This window comes from Myripristis murdjan, chromosome 24 (genome assembly GCF_902150065.1).
Source record: "Myripristis murdjan chromosome 24, fMyrMur1.1, whole genome shotgun sequence".
NCBI classification, from domain to species: domain Eukaryota; kingdom Metazoa; phylum Chordata; class Actinopteri; order Holocentriformes; family Holocentridae; genus Myripristis; species Myripristis murdjan.
The window spans coordinates 4,146,608-4,172,134 of record NC_044003.1 but is presented as its reverse complement, the minus strand read 5'-3'; the positions used below and the strand labels follow the sequence as shown (position 1 = coordinate 4,172,134).

At 42.4% G+C, this 25,527-nt stretch overlaps 1 protein-coding gene across 1 annotated transcript in view; it reads right to left on the bottom strand.

The window, feature by feature from the left end:
* col12a1b (collagen, type XII, alpha 1b) overlaps positions 1-25,527 on the bottom strand; it is a 156,374-nt gene that overhangs the window by 36,737 nt on the left and 94,110 nt on the right. Inside the window, exons 42-53 of the mRNA XM_030047083.1 lie at positions 24,647-24,776; positions 22,194-22,333; positions 21,292-21,421; positions 20,306-20,445; positions 19,365-19,494; positions 14,224-14,366; positions 9,891-10,020; positions 9,213-9,355; positions 5,576-5,705; positions 3,014-3,133; positions 2,296-2,442; positions 1,761-1,877 (exon numbers count right to left, since the gene is read on the bottom strand). Of these exons, the coding sequence (XP_029902943.1) occupies positions 1,761-1,877; positions 2,296-2,442; positions 3,014-3,133; positions 5,576-5,705; positions 9,213-9,355; positions 9,891-10,020; positions 14,224-14,366; positions 19,365-19,494; positions 20,306-20,445; positions 21,292-21,421; positions 22,194-22,333; positions 24,647-24,776 (1,600 nt within the window). The remainder of the gene's footprint in view (positions 1-1,760; positions 1,878-2,295; positions 2,443-3,013; positions 3,134-5,575; positions 5,706-9,212; positions 9,356-9,890; positions 10,021-14,223; positions 14,367-19,364; positions 19,495-20,305; positions 20,446-21,291; positions 21,422-22,193; positions 22,334-24,646; positions 24,777-25,527) is intronic.

Sequence of the window (25,527 nt, the reverse complement as noted above, 5' to 3'; positions counted from 1 at the left end):
CAATGGTCTCAGAATAAGCTCTGTAATATCAACAAGCTAAGATCCAACTCACTTAAGGGAATCTAAATTGTTCTGGGAAATCCCACAACCCTTTGGGTCAAACCCACTCCAAAACAGTGGCCCTCATTTATCAAGATAGAAGATACACACAGACTTATACAGAGAGTAACTGTGGATAACATTTAATCCCTAAAATATTTCAACTGGATATTAAACAGCACTAAGTCTTAAAAAAACTGGCATTCATATGCACTGCTTCTAATGAGTGCTGGCCCAGTTTTTCCCAAGACTTTTAACATTTCAAATATGGAGGAAATATCGATGGAGTGGACCCATGGCCTTGTAAGGCTGCATCACTAACACATGATTTGCCGCTTGCTGCTTTTCCACTTACTCATCTCACCGTCATGTCCAACCACTGTTTGCATTTCAGCTTGAGAACAAACAGTTGGCTTATTTGTTAACTTGAGTACTGTCTGCTGCCTTTTATTGTGAAGGTCTCTGGATTCTCAGTCTGAGGACTTGATCCTGGAGGTGGTTAACCCGCCATCTGTCTCACAATAGCAAACATATTTATTCTGGCAACTTGTCACGGCGGCCCAAATTGCTAATGACTACCATATAGATATTTACATATTGATGCTGCTCCCTGGTTTTCCTGCTCTTTAACCACTAACCCGCGTCCATGTGTGAATATGAACCAGATGGGATTCAAAGGCCCAGCAGTAATTAAAAAGGATGTAATCTTTGCCGACAGAGACACAATTAAAGCTTGGTGGTCGGATGCTTTCAATCCCAGCCAAAACTTGCATCCTGCTTCAAGAAATAATCACAAGGAGGGGGACTGAAGATAAACAGTCTCTGCGAAAAAGAAAAAGTCTAGACACGATCCCAACAGCCAGCATAAAACCGTTCCAGTCTGCTGAATTCTGTGAAGGGTCCGCCTGAAACCGGCAGAAGATCTGTAACATCCATGACTACAGAAATGACCTCATCTGGATGAAGGCCCTCAAACATCTGCTGGGAGTCTTATTGCACACGTTACCACATGCATCACCTCAAACAAGTCAACTCCTATAAAGATCTATGTGAGCAAGTGGACCACACCGTCATCCTCAGGTGCACATACAGTATTACTCTAATGGATCTGTGGTAGCAAAACATCCCATGTCTTCTGGAGCCAACAGTCAGGCAGGAAGCACAGGAATGGTTGTTACTTGTACTGTTACTGCAAAGCGCATTTGACCCTTTGCACTACTTAAATCTGGCTGTTTCTAACACAGGTGACCTAGAAATTTCAACTTATCCTACTGTTGCTGGACGTGAACATCCTCTAAATGCATGAAACTGAAATCTGTTTTCAGTGTTTCTCCCTGGTAATCCACTCCATGTGCAGAGGTGGAAGTAACTAATTACTTTTCCTCAACTAACTTTTTTCGTGTTCTTGTACTTTTTTGACTTGAGAAGGGACATTGCTTCAAACAGCCCCCGGCAGTTTTGCGCAATGTCCCTTTATAAGAATGTAGTTTGCAGCGTGTTCTCTCCTCCTTTTCTAACTGCATGGAAAAGATAGCACAGCCAACACAGAACTGTTTGGAAACTCAGTCTCTTTTACTGCCAGGACATTTTAAATGACACACTTCTTACTTTTACTGTTGTAGATTTTTACTGCAGTAGAGTTTTACAGCAGTACTTCTACTTCTACATCACTACACCGTGTGTGCGATCAAAAAACGAAATGTCCGAGGACTCAGACTCACGGTCGGCAGGGTTGAGTTTGATCCGGTAGGAGGTCGCTGCCCTATGAGGAGCCCATTTGATGCAGAACTTGTCGTGGCCAACGTTGTAGGTCTCAATGTTTGTCACATTGAGGTAGACTGCAAAGCATAAATTTAGGATTAGGATTGGGATGACCAAGCAAGTTTAGAAAAAACACAGCAAAGAGACTATGTTCAGGGTTCCTGCATATTTTGTAAATCAGATTTCCCATGAGTGCACAATGGGTTATACTGCCAGATCCATGGCTATAATTGTCAGAAATTATGTTGGAATTTTACTTTTTCTCCTGAAGAACTGATTTGTATGACACAGGTCTCTTTTTTGGCTAGGTACATCTACAGAATGACTTGAAACTATGACAACAAGCATGATAACTCCTTCAATTTTCAGTTACACCTCTGAAACCCCTTGAATATCTGTGCTTTCCATGGTAGTTCCTTGACCTTTGTGGGTCTTTCTACGACCAAAGCAGGAACTCTGCATCTCTTGGCATTATGTGGGGATGCAGGTACATACGTGTTGTTCCCTCTCCACTCAGTGCTGAACTCGTGCCACCAGAGTACTGGGCGAACACTTTGACGTCATAGGTGGTGCCGGGCATGAGGTTGTGCAGGGTGTAGGAGGTCACGTCACCCACGAAGACATCCAAGTTTTCACTTTTGCCTGCGAACACAACCGCGCAAAACTTCATCAAGGACTGTGCATGGCTGATTGATCTATAACTCCTACCTTGCTGTCATTATACAACCATGAGACCTACTAATTTTGCTGGCAGCAAGCAGACATCAGAGACTGCAGATATCAAAGAAACTATCCATTTTATGGTGGGCAACATGCAGGAGGTGGAAAAGTTCAGTGTCAACCCATACAAGCAAAACATTATCTCAGTCTGATTTCAACACAATAAAATCAACATTAAGGCAGTTTTGGAAACTGTCCAAAACTGAACAAAAGCAATTTACACCCTGATTTTACAAAATACTGCAGGTAATGGCATGTTGACATGTTACCGCTATCAGGTGGACATCTTCAAAATCCCTAAAATGTCATTTGTGTTATATGGGTTTGGGGAAAACAATAGGGTTTGAACAGATTTCCTAGGCATAAGGCTGATTTCTCTATGGAAATTCACCCTCTTTAAATCTACGAAAACTATTTGGCCTGGCCAGAGCAACGTGTGTGAAGGACAGGCTTTAATGTTCTGTGTGCATGAGTTGCCATAACATCAGCTCACCCTGAGGTGAGTAGACCAGTTTGTATCCGAGCACCGGAGCCGTCACGGGGTCCCAGGCCACACGGAAGCGGGTGTACCACTCATCCGAGACGCGGAGGTTCCTGGGCTCCAGCAGGCCGACTGTGACCGGAGAGGAAATGCACATCAACACCAGTTAGACACGTTAGACACCTTAGACAAGCAGGAGGTGGAGCTTCGTTTCCAGGCTACTACCCAGAGCCAGCACGGTTCCTTATTGCACACATGGCAAACAGTGATTCTTAACGTCTTAATCTTCTACTCAGTCATTCAAGTGGAGATGAAATCGTTAAACTCTTTTACATCACGTCCCAGGGCATATTGTGCATCTGCTTAACAATACGTGCCATACAAAAAACATTTTCATTGTATTGTTATATAGAAATAGAATCATCTTCTTCCTGTAAAGCAAAGCATGACCCGTGCTCATGTAAGCATGAATCAGCGATGAATCAGTGATGATTCACATTCATGTTGTCGAAATGTCATCTTATCTGGACTGTAAATCCTTATCTTAGTCATGAAGTAATCTTAAGATAAGGGAAAAACCGAGATCTTGCAGTTTCACATTTTGAGAAACTTATTTTTACCTTACTTTAACTTACCTTAGCGTATCTTATCTTACCTAATATTGCCTTATCTTGTCTTACCTTACCCTACCTTACCTTATCTCACCTGACCCTACCATACCTTATTTACCTTATCTTACCTTGCCTTACCTTATCTTACCTTATATTGCCTTATTTTGTCTTACCTTATTTTACCTTACCTTACCTTACCTTTCCTTACCTTATCTTACCTTACCTTAATTTAGATTTGTTTTCTTTAATCAAGTAAAATTATACTGACACCAGTCAGTCTTATTTGAATGTGATATATCATATTAAGAAATCATGTAAATATATTAAATCTCGCTTGGATCGTTTGTTCAAAAGAGGACGACCGACTGACTTGATATTTCTGCCTCCTCGGTAGCGAGTCACTGCTGATTTTTTCCCCCCTCACATCTGTTTATGAAATTCATTATACGTAATACATGTGTTTGGATTGGGTGAGGTTTATTCACAGTGTTTCTGAAGGAGCTGGGCGGCTGCTCTGGTCTGACCGTGTCTTTGGAGCAACGCCCGTCCAAGCTGCCTGGCACGAGGGCACCGTCTCCAGCGCCAGGACAGAGAGTTTCTATTGTTTGTATAACTAATGCTAATGCTCACCAGCTCTCCCCGCCTGCCTACTGTGAAACCCCGACGCTCCAAACTCCTCAGACTAATACATGTTGGCTGTGTTGACCGATGTATGTCTTCTGTATTTATTTTCCCTGCACAAACTCTCTCTCTCTCTCTCTCTCTCTCTCGCTCTCGGGGGTTTGACTCGACTCGAGCAGTGAGAGCTGTTGACTGGTTTTAACGCAGCGTCAACTCAGGACGTCGCAGCTTCGCCTCAGCCTCAGCAACAGCCACGTGACCGTCCACAGCCGCAGTGCCTTTGAGCAAGGCACTGCTAAGTTTCAACGTGCACCCGGAGTCCCTGGCCCCTGACCTCTGACCCCTCTGGTGAAATGTGAACCGTTTCAGACAAAGATGCTAATTCCCAGTTACACTGCAATAAGAATGGAATGACACTTTATTTCTAGAATGTAAAAAAATGCCATTACCAAGTATAAAGACTACAATGTTATATTCATATAGCATAATACGATGCTTGGTTTTATTCATAACTCTCCAGTCAGCTACAGTGCCAACAGTAGCCCACTTGTCCATAGAGGTTAACTTGTAGATTTTACCATTATCTTCAAATTTGAGTAAACCCCAAAATGTTAATTCCTGTATCTCCTGTTTAAATTGAGGTTGGAAAATTATTTAGATTTGATTTTTTTTTTTTTTCTTTTTTGATAGACTGGTCAGGTCACAACGCACTAATGTTAATGTCCTTCAGTCTCCAGCCTTGAGATCAAAAACCATTTGCGTTTCCACTGTCATGCCAATAGCCCTGCAGTCTCGGCCTGTCCGTGTACGTGAGTGGGAAGTAGGAATCAATTGGTTAAAGTCTGCAAACCCGGCACCAACTAACTCCTGCAGAACTACGTGCCATGAGATTGGGATTTTTTTTCCTTTGGACGCCACTTTGTGCTTTGTGTACTTTAACTGCCTTTTACTGAGACCTCAGTTTATTCAGTTTTTGGCGGATCTGTCCCGCTGTGTGTTGGATCCCCACCGCTGCCAGATGTCTCACTACATATCGTATAACATCCTAATTTCAGCGAACAGCAGCAATTTGACGCTGGACATTGTCCTCTGTCCAGATATTGAGCAGAGCCCTGATGTCCTCGTTTGACCAGGACTGCTGCTTTTTCTAGCTGCTGCGCTGACATCTGCACCTATCAGCTGCACTGTCGCCCCGCCCACAGCCAGGTAAGCCCCGCCCACCAGCCTTAGCTCTGCCTCAGAGCTGGGTTAGCCCTGTCTGGCTCCTACGGGTTTCTCTGGGCCCTCAGCAGCTGGAAACTGGCCCCCTACAGAGACCTGTGGGAGACGTCTGCTGCATTACCTGTGCGCCCAACTCCGTTCAGGGAGCCGCCAGGTCCCTCGGCATAGATGGCGTCGATTGTGATGTTGTACGGCGTGTCTGGCAGCAGATTCTGCAGCATGGCATTGTTTCTGTTTCCAGGGACAACAGTCTAGAACAGTCAAAACACCGGGGACACAAATCAGAATACACAAAGGACTGTGATGAAACGTGCTGGTGCTAATGTCTTCAATATCTTCTCCAATAAAATGTGGGGTGCAGGAAATCAGGTGGATAACTTGCATGAAATAACAAATGTTTTCATATGCAGAGTAGCAGGGAAGCGTGCCTTCAACATGTCTCAGTTAATTTCATATTTAGGATAGGTGGTTCATGCGTCGTAAGTACCACTGTTTATTTAAATAAACAGAAAATTCTGAATATTACCATGAAAACAGCAGGAAAACTAACACAGATTGCAAAAGAAAATGAGATCAGTAAATGAGATTAAATTTCCAAATATTTGGTCTGATGTTGGCCTGGCTCAGCTACAGCATCATGTTCAGGGTCCTAATAATCTGGATGCAACATAATCTCAGCTGTCGTCAGGGAGACTGTGTGTTTATAGGCATCAGCTCTGAGACAACATGCTGGTGTCAGGGTGTCTGCAAGCATCAGAGAGTCAAATCTACTGCCGTTTAAGAGCTTTTTAAGACGGATTTTTGGACAAATTGTCTTTTTTCTTATTAAAATAAGCATTTCAGGCAAGTAGACATAAATACAACATATTTGGTTTAGCAAAGAGAGAAGTTTTAGCTAGGAATTACTGTAAGTCTCAATTAGGTGGTATTATAATGAATCAACCCATTACTTTTGTTTCAAAGAACTTGGGAGATTTAAGTTAAATGTTTTTCTAAGAGTTCTCTCTCCTGGTAAATATGACAGATAATTATAAATGCAATATTAGGTTGAGTATATTAAGACTTTTGTAAAAGCGGAAATGCTGACTCAGCTGCAGAGGAAGATGACTACATTTGAGTTAAAGAAACAGACGGATAAATGAAATCACGGAAAATGTTGAGTTGGATGTCATAAATTCAAATTTAAGACTATCAAATGACTTTTAAGGTCTAATGTTTGTAAAACTGAATTTAAGTCTTTTTGAGGGACCTTTTTAAGGGACCCACATCCCATCAGAATTTGAAAGTGCATGTAAAAACACTTGGTTGGTAGATTGTAATTATTATTATTATTGTAATTATTCACAGAGAAATGTTTGCAAAGCAAGTTGTGGTGTCTTTCAAAGGGTCTTACAGAAATGCTGCTGAGCCGGTCAAGTCAAATGTTAAAAAACTTGATATAAATAAAAGCACCATGACGGGTGAGGAGACTTTATTTCGACCAGCGCTATCGTCTATATTTTCCACTCACTGTGCACTCTTACAGAACAGCACAGCTTTCTCATTTGGTCATTTTTGTGATTTTGTTTTTAATTCTCCATGCTGATCAATGTAAATCCTCCATCAGAGTCATTTTGGTCGCGACCTTAAGCAGAAAATTTCGCTTGCTTTAAGAAAGGGTAAAGCAGAGAAGTTGTAGATGGCCGTCTCGTCTGGCCTTCAAGATGTTTTGGAGGGAAACGGGGGGAAAAAAACCCCAAACAAACATATTTCTGAATCACAAAATAATCCGTCCCCAGTGAGGTCTCATTTGAACGAAGGCGGCCCACTACCAGATATGGATCTGACCCTCCTGGGGGTGAGGGACACAAAAACACAGGCGCTGCTTTGGAAAATGTGCACTACATGACCTTCTTCATTCCTCCAAAACAGTTTATGCTAAATTGTCATAATTGCATGTATTTATAAATTGCCACAGGTTTCCCAGTCAATCCCAGCGCTGAGAATCCTTTCATGGCCGTCCCCGCGGTGCCGTTAGCTGAGTCATACAGAGCAGGTGTCTCGCTAACAAGCAGAGAGGGAGCACAGCTGGACGCTCACCGCCCTCCACAGTGGGTCCAACTCATTATTTTGGACTATTAATAATGTTATTATGCCTCCAATGATAGTGTTTCCCTAACCGAGCCTGTAATTAGTCTCATTAATCGGTGATTTATAATCTGAGGAAGCCAAGGAAATTCTGAAATGTGACTTCACCGCATGCTTTGCCTGCAACATCACCGAACGGGGCAAATTTTTATTTCCTAAGTGTTATTATATATTCTGCTGGGGGAAATTTCACTACCTTGAGGTCATCATTCAATATCACTGAAATACAAAAGACTCAGTCTGTAAAATGACTTAGACAAGCCTCGAAAAGTAGCACAGCTGCTTTTGATCATGTGCTTTCAATTATTTCATGAGTAAATATTTCTAACATTTTTCCCAAATGATGATTGTCTCAATTCTGCATAAACTCACTGACATTAATGTTTGAGACACAGGTACAAAAAAACAAAAAACTGCCAATGGGATGAGATATTCAGCAACAACATGTTCTCTTTTTTTACACGCAGACACAAGCTCACCTTCGTTTTAATAGTTAAAGCCTTCGTGCACCAAGTCTCTATTTTTCGTATGCATTTTTAAAATCCATCATCTGATAAAAACCTTTCACACTGAGTCCGATGCTTTTTATTTTTTGATTTGTCGCAAAAAATTCGCAATTCGAGACAGAAAGAAAACATCGGTTGCAGCCGATCCTGAGAAGGCGTCGAGCAGCGAGGAGGTCAACAGGCCAGATCCAAACTGTGCCGAGAGCAAAGTGCACACCAGCTGATCACCACTGAAAGTGAACGGGTTCATTTCAGTTTCTCTCAGCTGGACGTGCAGATCCTCACAGCCCTGCAACCCACAGAGCAGATCTCTGTCTCTGCTGCAGAGCCCACAGTCTCAGAGTTTCCCAGCAGCTCCAGTCGGGTCTGATGCCGAACGCCCAGCAGGGCTGTGTGGAGGCACCACTATATGTATCTGTATCTGTATTTGCATTTGTTTTGGGGCAAAATAATTCAGATTTGGATTCAGGAAATAGCGGGTGTGGCTTAAACCTGTTTAGGAAACCCACTCTCATGACTATGTATTCTGCAAATCAAAAGAAATATAATATCATTCACATTTTTGTGCACTGTGACTCTTTGTTTATTCTTTTGGTTTATCTCCATCCGCTACATGGGATCAGCTGCGGTTTCCATGGTAACGCTACTTCAAATTAAAAGGCTGGATGTCAAAGACAGCCTAAGTGTTATCCTTAACAAGTAAGAGAGTGCATGTATTATTAAAAGCCGAACTTAAAGAAAAATGTTCGGAAGGGTGATATATGCGGCAGAAAGACATTGGTTGTTACTTGCTGAATATGGATTGGGATTCAGGAGCATACTTGGTGCCCAGTCTGTGCACACAGTGTTTACACCTTGTTGACAGTCCATTAAGTTTTTCCATCAGTTTATTAAGCTTATGGTGACAAAACCTGTTCCAAAAACTTTGATGATGCACTGAAGTGTCGGAGTCGGTGTGTAAACATGATTGACACAACGTGAGGTCGTATTTTTGGTCGTAAACGTGCGACAACTTTGAACAAAAGATACAGACTTGGTGTGCAAAGGCCTTGACTGTATTTATCAATCAAATAAAGATGTAACGCTTTAATGTTTTTCCGTTCCTCTGGTGTACACTGCACTCACAAACTCGGTGATGGGGTCGCCGGTCATGGGAGCGTAGCCGATCCTGTACTGCCTGACGGGGCCCTCGGCGTGATCCCAGCCGATGGTCAGCGTGCTGGTGGTGGCGTCGAACACGCGCATGTTCCTGGGGCCAGCCCGGGGCACTGCCGCACAAAAACACACCAAAACACAGCAACGCTAAAAAACTCATCCAATCCACTTATAATAACCATCATTCAGAAATGGACCCTGATATTTGCTTAATAGTTATTTTACAGTTAAACAATGAAATTATACTTCATAATGTGCGCTTATTACACAAACTATTCATAACAGTTTATTGTTGCACACATTATAACATTTTATATATTATATCATGTATTTATCAATGATTACCTAATGATTTGTAAATCCTTGGTTAAAAATCTCCAAACATGACATGGACAGATGGAGCAGATGTTTTATAACACTTTGTTAATGAGTAATAACTGATTTGTAAAGTGCCTATAAACATTATTTTGATTGCTAATGTTGCATATAACGATGATAATATGTTGAATGGTTAATAAATACTTTGTAAACCATCTATAAACAGTATCTGGCTGTTATAAAGTTGTGTTCGGTGTGCCTGTGGGTGTTAATCTGACTCGGTCACATGTTGGTGTACGGCGGCGGCGTGTCGCTCGCTCGCGGCCTTACGTGTCTTGCCGTTGCCCTTCACCAGCGGCCCCTCGCCGTCAGCGTACAGCGCCGTGACGCTGACGGAGTATGGCGTGTCGGGCACCAGGTTGTCCAGGAAGGCGTTGTTGATGCTCCCCGGAACCAGGACCTGTCAGGGAAAAGTGATCATCAAGACGACGAGCACATTTCAGACGAGCCTTTTTTCATCACCCAGGTACAATTTAGCCACAGCAACCTGACCGCAGTGCCGCAGAAAACACCCACCTGAACACGTCATTTAGTCTCATTTTCAGTCTTAAAAATCTCCTTTCTCTTAAAACAAGGGGGAAAAAAATCTGTCAGTGGGACGAGATAATCCCACTTTTTTCCAATGCAGTTTCACTTGGTTCAGGAAACTGTCCAATACACTGTGCAATAAATGACTTTTTTAACTGCAAGAGGAATCTGTGTGGTCTTCACTGTTTTTTTGTTTGTTTGTTTCTGCAAACTGATGAACTGCACCGTTTGGGTGTGTGTGCTCTTCACACACCCATACTTCAGATTGGATTTTTAGTTGCACTGCAAAAAAAAGTATTTTTGTCTCATATTCTGAGTTAAAATCCTGTTTTTCTTCAATAAGAAAAGCAAAATACTAATCTGAGATAATTGATGAGATAATTTGACTTGTTTCAGGATTTTTTGGGGGAAAAAGTATAAAGTTCAGTTAAAGCAACAGAGATTAAAGCAGATCAGCCTCATTCAGGTGTCAAGAAAATGACACCTCATTCAATAACATTCTGCAAACAAACAAATAAATAAGCAAGGGATGAAGGACAAGATTTTAAGACTGGATATATAAAAGTAAAAACTAAATGACATGTTAAGATGCTTAATACTAATTACTTGTACTTTGCTGCACATTTTCCACCACACGAGAGAAAAACATAAAACAGAATCAAGAGAGAATGCATCAGAAACAGTCATTCAGTCATTCAGTAATTCAGTATCTTTCAGTGTTAAAGTTTTCTCAAGCTGCACGCAGGAGAGGACAGTTTATTGAGCTTTAACCAGAGAGCTGGGCTGCCTCGCCGATTCAAATGAGCCTCTTCATGCATTACACAGGAATCTGGCAGCGATAATGTACATAATGACCTCAGCGCTCATCCTCCAGCCGGTTATCTCCCAGCGGCTCTGCTGCCAAAACGCGCCTGAAACACTAACAAAGGCCCAGGAGGTCAGACGCCGAGCGGGCCATCCGTCCGGCGAGTGGACTGATCGATAAACAGTCGGTGGCGGGAAGCGGCTGCCGAGCGAGGGGACGTCAGCGCCGCATTGCCACGGCTCTTCCAGGGAGCGGGTTTCGGCACGCAGGCCCGCCAAGCTTTCCAACAACAAAAGATTACTGCAAGGCCTTCTCTTATCGGCAGGATTATCACGGCATCTCCTCAGCGCTCTCAGCTGGCCCGCGGGCCGTTACGTCATGACAGATGTATGTGCTGGTTGAACTGGAGGCCACTGGGGCTGCAGCTTCAGGCAACACTCTCATGTTTGGAAGAGCTGATCGCAGCGGTCCACTTGATAATATGGAGCGCAGATTGGCCACCGTCCTGCTTAATTCAGGAATTACAGAAAAAACACACTTTTCTCTTGCAGTTGAATTTATTGGACACTGTGGGAATCCCACACCCCGCTGAAGGCAGAGGCCAAGACGTGTTGGTGATTCCCACAGTGTCCAATAAATTACTTTTTTAATGTGTGCGGTCTTCATTATGGTTTTTTTCTGTCTCTACACCCATGAACTGCACTGTTTTGGGTGTGTGTTTCTATGAATTCCTCATTTACTTCACATTGGACATTTAGTGGCACTGCAAAAATGTCTTTACAAGTAATTTTGTCTCATTTTCAGAGTTAAAATCATGTTTTTTCCTGCAGTTTCACTTGTTTCAGGACTTTTTCTTTCAGGGAACAAGTATAAATCTGTTAGAATAAGGCAAATCTGTGAGAGGAACAGCTGAAAGAGGGATTATCTCAGGAGATTTTTTCCCTTGTTTGAAGAGAACCCAGATTTGAAGTGTTTGAGTGTGCTGAGGGTTTCTGCAGCAAGCACAGACATTCCTGAGAGGCAGAGACGACAAGTCCAAGTTCAGACTTGTTCAAGGCACGTCGGCCTATAGCTGACGAGGTTAGTTAGCTAATGATCCTCCAAGAATCATTATTGAATGAGACGTCATCAGCAATTTAGATTAAAGGAATACTCTGTTTTTCTATGATCCACTGTGTAAATCAGACAGCTTCAGAGCAGCTGTAAGGTTTATTTTTTCACTTTGACAGAGCCAGGCTAACAACTCCCATAGAATTCAAGTCTTTATGCTAAGCTAACACATAATTCTACCCAGAGGAGGGCGCACAAAATTGAAAATGGCACCCTGGGTTGGTTGGAAAAGGGTACTTTGTCCAAAACGTTGGAATATTCCTTTAAGATTGAGATTATTTCTGCATTCACAGCAGCTCTGCCTGTAAAAAGTGTTTGTAAAACTCCAACCTGATGAATATTAATATAATTTTAGCTTCAGTAATGGGCCAAACCATGGCAGTGTGAAGATTCAGTGTCTGGTCACTGGACTGGGAGAGAAACACCAGTGATTCTGTGAACTGGTCTCGCTGGAGCGTCTGCGCTGCGTCTCTGACTCGGCCACAGCCAGCTTCCTCTCAGAAACAAAACAGAGCTAATGAAGATGAGACACTTGCAGCAACAGTGAAAACAGATCTAGGAAACGGTGACTGCAGTGCGTAATAAACTGTACATTGTTTTTTAGGATTCGCAGCCGCATCAAAGCGGCTCCTAATCATTAAAACAGGCTCATTAGATTACAGCCGCATGGCCTCCAAACTTCAAACACAGCAACTTTCACTGATGTCAGTCACAGATGTGCGCAGTGTGCACATTTTCCAAACTTCAGTCATGGAGTTCACTTTTTTTTTTTTTTTTTTTTTTTTTTGGTGTGTGTGTGTGTGTGTGTGTGTGTGTGTGGAAATAAAAGCCTTCTCTCGCGCTGCGATCCAGAGATTTGCACTGGTGCATGAAATCAATGCTGATGGAGAGATACAGAAAGCTGACAAGTCATGATTTCCATGTTTAAGCACACTGCCATAATTACCACTACACACACACATCTGTGCAGCATCTAGCCACACACACACACACAGTGAACCAGATATTAGGACCAACCGAGAGGGACCACCTGCTGTTTCCATGAACTAGACTGACCCGCTGAAAGCCCTGACCCCCTCATCGATTCCACCAAGACACTTTGGAGCAGAGTCGTTCGAGTTGTCAGCTCAGAATGTACACACACACACACACACACACACACAGCAAAAATAATCACATGAACATCTTCTTTAAAACAAGCAGGAAAATCAAGACAACGACATTCCCTTGTTTCCAGTTTGACCTTCCATCTCTGAACTGAGCTGTTTTTCACTAGAAATGAATAAAAAAATCATCTCACCTCACACTTTGGCATTTTTAACTTGTTCATTTAGCCCACGATAGAGTCTTAAAGGAGCACTACAACATTTTGGCCAAAAATCCCCTTTTCCCGACTTCCCCAGACTGAGACCAGATGTTGGACACCATTTCCACCTCTGTACATCCAGTGGTTCAGTTCCTATGGGTAGCATTTCCTGTTAGCTTAGCATAAAGACTTGAAGTCTATGGGAGTCGTTAGCCTGGCTCTGTCAAATTGAAAAAATAAGCCTTACAGAAACTCAGAAAACGTCTTATTTACACAGTGGATCATGTGGATTTGACATACACAACTTGAAATTTATGAAACAAACTAACAAACAAAAAACGAAGATTTACCTAAACCTTCATCACTGCAACGGACAAAAGAGTAAATGTGTAACTTATCCTAAAACAACTCATTTTTGTATTTCAAATCCACATGATCCACTGTGTAAATAGGACATTTTCTGAGTTGCTGTGAGGTTTATTTTTTCACCTCAATGGAGCCAGGCTAACGACTCCCATAGACTTCAAGTCTTTATGCTAAGCTAACAGGAAATGGTAGCCATAGGAGCTGAACCACTGGACGTATGGAGGTGGAAATGGTGTCCAGCATCTGGTCTCAGTCTGGGGAACAATGGCTTCAAAACATTGTAGTATTGAGTCAAAACAAATGAAAAAAAATGAAATGATCTCAACTAAATGGTGGATTTCCTCACTTCCTCTCAGACAAATAAACACACCAGACTGCATGTCATGTTTAGCAGGGCTGGGGTTGGTTTTTAGTCGTCTGTCTTTGTCCCTCCTGGTCGTTTCTTCTTTCCCTCGGGGGGAAATTCTGCCGCTGTGAGAGCCACTTACCGACTCGGCGGGTCTGACTCCGCTCAGGGGGGCGAAGGTCACGCGGTACTGCTGCACCTGGCCCGAGGCGGGGTCCCAGCGCACGTTCAGGCTGTTGGGGGTGGGGTTGTACACCTGGATGTTCTTGGGTGGCGTGCGAGGAACTGCAAGGTCAGAGAGGTCAAGAGAGCGTCAGGAGGGGAAATCAAGTCCAAAGGCCATGTTGACTTCCCTCACTAAGCGACGCCGCGAACACGCGAGCACACGAACACGCTGCGGACCGACGAGGTCAAGTCCACAAAAACACGACGCTGATTGCTCAACATCTGAAACAAACGCAGGTGATTGTGTTCTGTGACGTGTCGCTGTTATTAGGGAAAAGGATAAAGTGCAGCGGCCAACGTCGTGCCAAGAATTTGTTTGTCAGAGTCGGCTGGTTTCACCGTTTTTCAAACAGCTGGAATCAAACTTCAAGCAGATTACACAGCTAAAGAAGGCCAGGGTGCATTCTGATTTCAGATAAACAAAACAATAATAAAGTGATTAATCTGGCGCTGCTGCATTTAATATTTAAAAACAAATACATGAGGATTGACACTTTGGGGAACGACAGGCAATGCTGGCGGAGGGTTTAGTGAATCTGAACAAGACCTTTAATCTACAACACAGCATTAACGTATTTCCTCAAACAGTGGAAACAAAAATGTCTCAGGTCTGAGATAACTTCACTTGTTTCCAGCGCAATTTCATGTCAGATTATCACACGAGATAATCTGATCCTGATCTGCCTCGCTGGAAGGGCTGATCTGCATTAGAAACAAGTGAAATGCGTATTTCACCAACACTGACAGATTCTTTGGCTTCCTTAAAACCAAAAAAAAAAAAAAAAAAAAAAACTATGGGTACAAGATGAAATAAAGTGCTGACACAGACATTCTTTGCAGCGCTGAGTCGAGTCAAACCGGGTTTTGAGGGGAGGTGGCGGCTGCGAGTGCTGAGACGGGAGGAAAAGCCTCCTGGAGGAAAAGTCGTTTTTATGGTGTCTATGTGGAGAACGTGTAGAGAGAAGTAGCACAGTTTGGGGGTTTATGCAAAAGCCTTTAACGTCCCTTTTAAACCAAACCAGATGTGCATACTCCCCTGGTATTTGCTGCTTAAGCCCAATAAAAGCTCGATGCAGTAGGTGGAGGTTAACTGAGCCTCCGCCTTGATAAGGAAACCAAAAAAAAAAAAAGAGTCTATTTCCAAAATGCTGTATCGTTCCTCTTGGAAAAACAAGCCGATCCTAATCAGAGTTTTTGTTCTTTCATCATTTACGGATAAAACCAGCTGCTAATCCTTCGAAAAAGCACTTCATTTTGCACCGGCTTGTGTCATTAATGGTTTTGAGAAGAGTGAGTGCTGCTTTTTCTTTTCCTCATTTCTTTCTGATGAAAGGTGGATTTTATGTCACATTTCTTTAAAACAAGTCAGAGCTGAACACCGATAAGTGTTTCTAATGCAGATTTGTGCGAGGCGGTGATAATGCACCTGTTCACCCATTTAAAATCATTCAGAAGCTTCAGGTGAATGCATAAAATGTAAATCATTAAAGGCACAATCCGAATCATTTTCATAGAAATTAGTGTCCATTTTGCTGCAAAAACAAATTTAGCAGCACAGTGAAAAATGCAAACAAGAGTTTATTTGTGAACAATGTCTTCCATACATATTTATATTTATATTGCACACATGCTAAGGCTCCTGTTTCATAGTAAAAGCTTTCCATTGGTGAACAAGTGAGAGGCTTTTATTGTGAAGCAGCATCCTTCATGTTTGCGTGAAAGTAAAAGCTCATGGTTTTAAACAACTGGACACAGTATTTAAAGTTTTTTTCTGTTAGCAGAGCCGTGGTCAGTGCTGTAAACTTCACACTCTGCTGTCGTTTAATAATCATTTAATAAATTGTTTTGTATTCGACAGACTGTTTAACGTTTCTAACAACAGATTACTGTAGATTATGAGCTTTACTCGCATGTTGGGCTTGGAAATTAAGTTAAATCTATTTTTAAGTGCAACTGCGAGTGACTTTAAGTCAGTTATGGAAAAGAGAAGACTATAGTATTTCAAATTAAAAGCACAGTGTTACATCTGTCCAGTGGAGTTTTGTTGTGAAGGCGTCTGCTGAGTCATCATATCGAGCTCGGTGCTGCTTTCCATTTCAACTCTGCAGATTTCTGATGAGCTGGAATCCATTTACAGCCGGGCAGCAACTGAAATCAGCGCATGCGGCGAGACATCAAACCACACGGACGCAAAAAAAAATCAGCATCTTAACATATCCTTTAATCTCTCTAAAATCTTGTTTTTCTTTACATAAGGTAAAAAAAATGCTGTTTCACTTGTCTCAGGATTTTTTTTTTTATTGTTTGTTTTTTTTTGGTAGGCAGGTATAAATACACTAACACAAGGCAGAATAAGAATATAATCAGGCAGATCAGCCACCAGGATCAAGAAAATGACACTGGAAACAAGTTGATTTACAGTGGAAGCAAGTTGGATTATCTCATCCCACTGGTGGATTTTTAACTTTGTTTTGTTTTAAGAAAAAAAAAAAGCTTTCAACCCTGAAGATGAGACTGAATGACTTAGTAAGAAGCAGATTTTTTTTTTACACTGTAAGAACTATGTGAAGCATTATCCTCCATGATGCTGCTCTCCATCTGTTTTGGTAAGAAAAGAATAATCTGACTTCAGCGTCATTAAATTCAGATGATCTGGTCTGTAAAACTCCTTAAGTTCATTCAACCAGAGACTTAAGTTTCCTGCTGTCCTTTTATAATACAGTGCTGAGTTGATTCAATTTATCTGAATTTACTGTGTGTCATCAGTCACTGTGGAAAAGCAGACAGTGCCACAGTAGTAAACAGTTTGGATAACACTTTTCAGATGTGAGATTAAACTGTTCTCTCCTCACCATTTTTTGTTTTTTGATTTTTTGTTTTTTTTTTAACTGAGATTTGTTGCTCACCTGGGAGATAGTGTTCACCTATAAAGATTTCTCTGACTAAAATACGGCTGTCAGACTTTGGCTTAAAAAAAAAAAAAAAGAAAGATTTAATAAGTCCCAAAGAGGAATGAAATGAAAATAGCACATTTACAAGGAAGGCAGATCAGTCAGTGACGGATGTCCATGGGAAACAGAACCAGGTTCAGTTTAGGACAAAGAGAAAAAAAAAACTTGTCCTGGCACTGACACTGAAAGTCACTTTTCAAATAAAGACAAACACGAGTGCTGACTGTTTGCACCACATACAAATGTATTTTGTGATAAAAATATACAAATTACTCCCTCCATGTGATTTGCTTCATCACGTCACAATGTCAAACTGATTTCTTTTCAGTGGCAGCAGACGGAGCATGTGGACCCATAATGCCACACACATGCCGCACTTTTTCACTTTCTCACTTCATCAGCAGCTCCTTATTGTTCATTTTGGGACACCTTGTATCTCCTCCTCCTCCTCCTCCTCCTCCTCCTGAATTCACTTTATTCTCTCGATCCCGGGACCTAAATATCCTTCTAATTGTCTAACTGGCTGGACTGTGGCCGACCTCATTTTGGATGACAGCTGATGGTAAATCACTGTGTAATCTGAAAATATTTTTTCGCGTGTGCTTCTGATTTGTGCATATTTTCCCAACGCAGAGATCTAAAAACAGCAGAAATTAGGCTTCATTCATCCTGGTGGAGGCATGCGTGCACCTCTGTCCTTAAAGACCTCAGGCAATGGACTCTTGCTTTCTTGATTTGATGTATTTCCATGTTGAAACAGGAAGTTTGGATGGGACATGGCGCAGTAAACTGATTTTATTTTGAAGGGACAGGTGGATGAGAGAGGATGTTTAGAGATTTGTGGAGGTTTTATTGGTTGAAATTTTAATTTACAGCCACTAGAGCAGGATGATGTCACTGTTTCCGATGCTTTGATTGACAGGAAGTAGAGGTCATGTGAGGTCGTTTCATGGGGACGTTAAAGGCCGTGACACACCACGCTGATGGTCGGGGGTCGACCGATGTTTGGCCATCAGTGAGTGTCTGTGGCCCGGGTTTTTTGCTCTAGTCTGACCCCAATCACTCAGCCAATTTGCCACTGCTGATTGGCTGATTGGCCCAGAAACATTATATAACTGATTTTATTATCACATTTTATAAAATTGGTATAGATAAAAGTGTCATTCAGGACCCAGGAGCAAAGTCAGGGTATTGGTACTGGAAATTTCTGAGCGATCGCCAGCCCTATCCACAACCCAAAGACCAAGAGCTACCAACACCAGCATCGTCTGCAGCTTCTTATCAGACATATTCTGGATTAGGAGGAGCTGGATTATGCAACCGTCTGTTGTGAGCGAGAGTCGTGTGAAAATGGTGAGCTAACCCTGTTTTGTTTACGCTTTCTATATCTCCAGTTTTCCTTTTTGAATGATGAGGACAGAGTACAGAGCGTACGCGCTAATTGGCGGATGGCTGTGGTCTTTGTGGTGCGTTCAGGTGCACCTTCTTTTGGCCTCGACACAGCGACACAACACTCTGCCTTTGTCCCTGCTTCTTGTTTGAAGTGGGTTTGGTGTTTCTGGGCCTTAAAGGCTCATTTATGCTCAGAGTTAAGTAAGTACATGTATATGGACGGAGCTTTCTCTCTGTTCTCTGAATTCATTTCATCTGTATTTCTGCCCGTTTTCAGAAAGCTTACAGATACGAACAGAAAGGAGCAGCACCACTGGAAATCGTGAGGGCAGTGCAGCCGATAGTTGAAGAGCGACCAGTCTATGAGCGAGACATGAAGAAGAAATTTCTATGATTGTTAATATTAAAGAAAATTATTAAAGAAAACACGTTAATATTAAAGAAAACATGTCATGATGTGTTTAATGACCTCTTTGTAGCAGGTCCATTATTACGACCTCCTCCACCGTCGCCATGTTTGTTAGAAACTTTTGACTCTGAGCTGCCCTCTAGTGGATTTATTGCTTAACATCCACGCGTGAAAGCATGTGGACAGTGTCGGTTATATCGTCTGAAGGGCTTATTTTCATACGTAAAGGGATTATAAACGAGCCTCAACGCTCCGGTCTACACAGCACACCGAGGCCGCCTACAAGAGGATGTGTTCATGACTTACGTGTTTTTCCTTTGTCAGACTGGCGAAGCCCCTCTCCCTCCGGGTAGACCGGCACCACGGTCACTGTGTACGGCGTGTCGGACAGCAGGTTCCTCAGGATGGTGTTGGTGGTGCCGCCAGAGACCTGCTCCTGTGGGACACACAGCACGAGCACGCTCTGATCTGCATCCCAAACTGAACCACAGCAAACAACGGCCCTGAGAAGTCCAGGGATCGATCAAAGTATTTTCCTCTGTGAGTGACATCCAAAATCACAAAGGACAACATTTATACTTTCACACTGCCAATTAGGTCTGCATTAAAATGACAGTGTGGGGATGGGCTTATAGATCAAATCAGTCATCAGAACAAAATATAATCATCACAAAAATGTGTTGAGGTTGTGTGAGGTTGCATTTTTGAGTTTTCTTGAATTTAATTTATGCTCCTTGGATCCCAAGACAAGCATGGGAGCTCCAAAGCATAAATCGCACCACAAGGGCGATAATAACTCCTGCTGACGCTCCTCCGTGTGCCCTCTTAGATAACACCAAGCAGCAGTGAGGGATAGGCATGTGAGGAAAACATATGACCTGCTTCAAATGTAAAGCTGCAGCTAATTAACATTTTTATTGTGCTCATCATTTCATTTCATTCATCTACTGATTCATTTTTTTTAACTGATCGATGCATCATTATTGTCAAAAATAACAACAAATGCTTATGGGAATTCAGCAGAGCACAAAGTGATGTCTTCATACTGCTTCCTTAGTCGGAGCAACATTATATTTATGATGATATAAATGGAGAAAAGTCAGCAAATCTTAGCATCTTGGTGATCTCCACGAAGCGGGACTCATCAAATTTTAGGCAATTTGTCTTGATAAATGACAGACACTAACAAACTAAAATCAGTGATTGGTTAATTTTCTTTTGGACTGACTGGTTCATAGGAGGCTCACCATGTCCTCGGCTCCGCCTGAGGCAGGGACGTAGAAGAGGCGGTAATGGCGGACGTTGCCCTCCGCCGGTTCCCAGCGCACCTTCAGGGAGCTGGTGGTGGGATCGCTGACCTTCAGATTCTTTACGCCGCCCAGAGCCTCTGACAAGACAGAGCACAGAGCAATTAGAGGGTCGCCACTTTGCTCTATGAGCACCGACCAGGGGTCAGACAGCACATCCTTTCTCCTGGTGGGGCGGAACGGGAGTCTGCTGCTTCGGGGCAGTTCAGCAAGTCGTGGCTGAGGTGTTGGCGACTGAAAGGTACTACAAATTAACTTTCAGATACTCTCCTGAGGTTGTTTAAACGTCCTGGTGCAAATAATCCATAGGGTTTGTTCATACAGCTGATCAGAACAGCTCATACCTGCAGAAAATCCCTGTTTTATCAAGGCATTAATTATTCAGACTGAAGAAAGGAAAACAAAGCTAATGGGATGAGATAATCCCACTTGTTTCCAATGAAGTTTCACTTGTTTGAGGATTTTTTTCCTGGGAAGAAGAATAAATGTGTTGAAACAAGGCAGAATAAGACAGATCAGCCACTAGGATCAAGAAAGTGACACTCGATTCAAGAAAATTTTGGAAACAAGTGGGATTATCTCATCAAATCGGGAGATTTATGATATTATTGAACAATCTTCAGTTTAGAAGACTCAAACCAATTTCAAATGATTCTTAAAGTGGATTTTCTTTGGTTTTATAGACACACTTCAGAATGTGAAATTTGTCAGTTTTGAGATAAAAATTTTGATTAAACTCAGTCAATTTCCAGTGGTCAAACAAGTGAGATTATCTCATCCAAGTGGGAGATTTTTGTACCTTGTTTCACCTCTTTCAAGAAAGTCTATTTTCAACTTTTTTTTTTAAACTTCTTAAGACGGATTTGATGGAGGTTACAGCACAGCGATTCGGTGCTTTTTGACAGGATTTGGTTCCAGTCACTTACTTGTCCTTCCGTTCTCCGACATGCGTTTCCCCTCCACGTCGACGTAAACGGGCACCAGCGTCACTTTGTACTCCGTGTCGGGCTTCAGGCCTCTCAGCACCGTGTTCGTCGACATTCCTGAAACCTGAGTCTGTGAAACAGAAGAGGACATGTTATTTTCTACCCCTTTAGGACCCTACATCTGTTTTACCTGGCAGCGGGAGGAACTGGTACAGTAATGATCTCCAAATAACCCAACACTGCAGAAATCTCCATCTTCACAAGCCTTTTAGTTTCATATTTCAGGTCTGAAATCATTTTCTTCAAACAAGTGTAACAATCTCCCAGCGAGATTAGATAATCCCACTTCCAGCATGAATCAACCAGAATTTTCTTGATTCAAGTGTCATTTTTTCGATTCTAATGGGTTTATCTGTCTTATTCTGCCTTTTCAGTCAATCAATCTGAGGATAACATCCTCACGTCTTGTTTTGTCCGGATCACAACCCAAAGATATGTCGTTTCCTGTCACAGAGGACTAAAGAAACCAGAAAATATTCACATTTCAGAAGCTGTAATTTCAGAATTTGGAAATTTTGCCTCTTAAATATGACTCCAAATCAATGATCTAAACAGTTGGCGATTAATTTACTAGTTGGCGACTAATCAATGATTTGACTAATCGTTGCAGGTCTAATTTATTCTCATTCCCAGATAAAACAAAAATCATTTGAAACAAATGAAAGTGCACTTGAAACAAGTGGGATTATTTCATCCCACTGGCAGAAGATTTGAACACTCAAGCGTAGACTGAATAACGTGAGGATTTTTAGTCGCAGAGGAATGTCCTTCGCCGATGTATCGCCGATGGTTAAATGTCTGTGAGATCTCAGTCCTGGGCCAGCTCATGGGTCGAGCCCTACCATGCTCTCGTCTCCTCCGGTCGCCGGGACGTAGAGGATCTTGTACTGCCGGACATCGCCCTCGGCCGGCTCCCAGCGGACCCTTAGGCTGTTGATGGTGGGGTCGGTCACCTGCAGGTTCCTCACTCCGCCCAGCGGCTCTGAAACAGACCAGACACACAGTGCAATGAGGCGTGGCTGAGGGGTGGATTAAGCTTTGTGGCATTTCTTATGTCAGCAGAGAGTAAAAGTTAAGACTTTTAAGGCCTGTTCAAGATAAATTTTAACCATATCTAAGACTTTTTGTTAAAAAGTTAAAAAGTATTTGCATTATGTATAAGTTGTATCAAAAGTATGTGCATTGGGTGCATAAAGTGTAAATATGTGCATTAATACTACAAAATGTTACTACAATAAATACAGAAATACGAAACTGAAGAATAAGAAATGCTGACTACAGACTCCTTTAGCTTAGACAGCAGCTGCTGCCGGAATACATGCAGCTTAAACTCGTTTTTGTTTTTTTTAACATAGACCTTGGGACAAGAAGGTCCAAGTATTTCTGTGGATTTCTATCTACAGATGATGAAGTGAATAGTCTGGTTTCTTGTGTGTACGTAAATCTAGCATAGAGTGAGTGTAATGTTTGTTCAGGTGATCTACAGGCATTTTCAGCATCTAGTGTAATATGATGAAGGAAGTGTTAAGTTCAGCATTTTGTAATATCAGAAATGTTGAATTCCATGCAGAAGACCTTGACTAATTTTTATAAAAAGAAATGAAAAGATGGTAAGATGTTTGTGGAAACCTCATAAATTCAAATATAAGACTATTTAATGACTTTAATATGTCTAAAATTGAATTAAAAACATTTTAAGACTTTTTAAGGACCTGCAGACATTCTGGTGATGCTAGTAAAAATGTTTTTTACATGTTACATTTGTTTTATCCTCCAGGCTGCACCTGATGGGTGGGTTTACCACATCAGAAACTCGGGGGAAGCTGCCTAAACTTGCTGGCTCTCAATCTCTTTTTTTTACAAGGCAAAATGTAAGAAAACAACAACATTGTTTTGACAAATATTAACAATTTCTTGAGTCTCATGTTTAGCCTTAAAAACATATTTTTCCCAAAGCAAGTGATATGACAATGTTGAGTGAAAGGGGGCCTGGTGTGGGACTGTTAAAAATAAAAATGAAGCAGCTTGTTTTGTGCTGCAGGGAGCACCAGATGGGAGGGGTTTCACACATTGCAACAAGTCAGATGGACCAGAGTCAGGGAAATTGTCAATCGCAGAAAAATGCACTGTGTTGATTCACAATCTCTTCCTGGTACTGATGAAACCGCCTGGCAGCCGTGGTCCTGTCCTATCTGGCAGCCTCCACCCATCTGGCACGCCCCGATGCTAACACGTTAAGCACAAACGCTAAATTCTTCAGGAACAATACACCCATACTTCTAGGAATTTGAGCTCATCTCTACTGATGCACTCTGCAGACACAGCCACACTCGTATTCAGTGAATTCGTCTTTGTCTCAAAATGTAATGAAAATCTGCCAGTTGGGATGAGATAATCCCATGTATTTACGATGCAATTTTTATTTGTTTCAGGAAATTTTTCTGAGAACAAGTATAAATCTGTTGAAACAAGGCAGGTCAGCCCACGGGGATCAAGAAAATGACGACTGATTCAGGAAAATTCTGGAAACAAGTTGATCATCGGAGCATCAGAATGAGTGGGATTATCTCATCCCACTGGCAGATGTTTTACCTTGTTTGAAGACAAACAAGATTTTAACACTGAGGGTGAAAATAAATGACTTGCTAAGATGGAGGTTTTTTTCTTTTTGCAGTGCACCCATTGTCTGGTGAATGAATGTAAGGCCTTGTTCAGACTGCCAGCGCAAATCTCCTTTTTTTGGCATATCCAGATTGGATCCAGATTGAATTTAGAGAGTTTGGACAGCAAAAAAAGCCACATGAAATGTGGGTCGGATCGGATCCAAGCCACATTTGGATGGTTTGAAATGCAATTCCAATCAGATTTCTACAGATGCGACCCGGTCCAGATGTCCTGGCCATTCAAACAGGGTTTTGAAACCGTCTTTTTCATCACTCATCAAGCGACACAGAGTGACGGCGGTAAATCCAGTGTGAGGGAAGTGCATCAGAGCAGCTGAGCAGAACCACGAGCGAGACGAAGGACAACACAGAGAGCAGCGGTCCACCTGACTTCCACCTGACGGAGCTGCTGTTTGGAGAGCGAGGCGATGGATCTCCGTTTGTCACGCTTCCATGTTGGAAAACCGCCTCATCATCAGCATACGTGGTTACTCACACCTACATTGTTACCACAGCAACGCCGTCTGCCTTAAAGATCTAATTTAAGAGACAAATCTGATTTGCCTGCAGTCTGAACAAAGCCTCAGTGTCTGCATGAGCCTCCTCGTGAGCCGGCGGGCTGATTCACTCACTCGTGCGGCCCTTCTCGGCCTGGCGGATGCCGTCCACATCTGGGTACACAGGAACAACGGCCACATTGTAGACGGTGTCGGCGTCCAGGTTCCTGAGCACGGTGCTGGTGGTTCCGCCTGAGACCTGCTCCTGTTCAGCAGAACGTCAGCACTTTAACAACTTGATGCGATTATGATGAGCATGAGCAAGTTGCACACAGAGAATCAGGGGAATGAATGTTTTCTTTTATCCGCTGCGTTAAATGTACCGAGCCGTGCTGACATGGAGTTTAGTCGATTTTTCCACACTGTTTTGTGGGCACAGTTTGGACTCAGCACAGCTAAACTTTATCTCTCAACAGGCAACTGGCAATAAATCTTATTTGTTCAGGGCAACAGAGACCAGGAGTGGAGTGGAGCGAAGTAAAAACTACGAAGTCAGGCAATAGAGAGAAGACAAACCATCTTTGTAAAATAAATTTCTTAATCATCAGGGTATTTTATCATCCATTTTCTCATGTTAGCTAACAGTCAGTCTCTGGCACAGCTTGATTACATCAATAACGTTTGTCTCGCTCTACAACGCTGCTGATTGGCTCAGAAATCACAGCTGAATTGAGAAACACCAGACCTGCAGAATCACTGGAAACTTTTTAAAGTGAACGTGTGATTCACGGGTCTGGAGCTGGGCTCATGTTGCTTGCCTGATTCACAGCTCTTTTCAGTGCATGCTGCTGTTGTGTGTGCGGTGCATTCAGGGACAGGTTTTTAGCGGGAGACATGAGGTGATCTGACTGTCGGCCTCGGTGCGTTCTTCACCCACTGCAGAGGGCTGCAGTCCATATAAATGTGAATTCGCATATGGCCTACAGTAATTGAGCAACTTCTAGTGACTTGAGCAG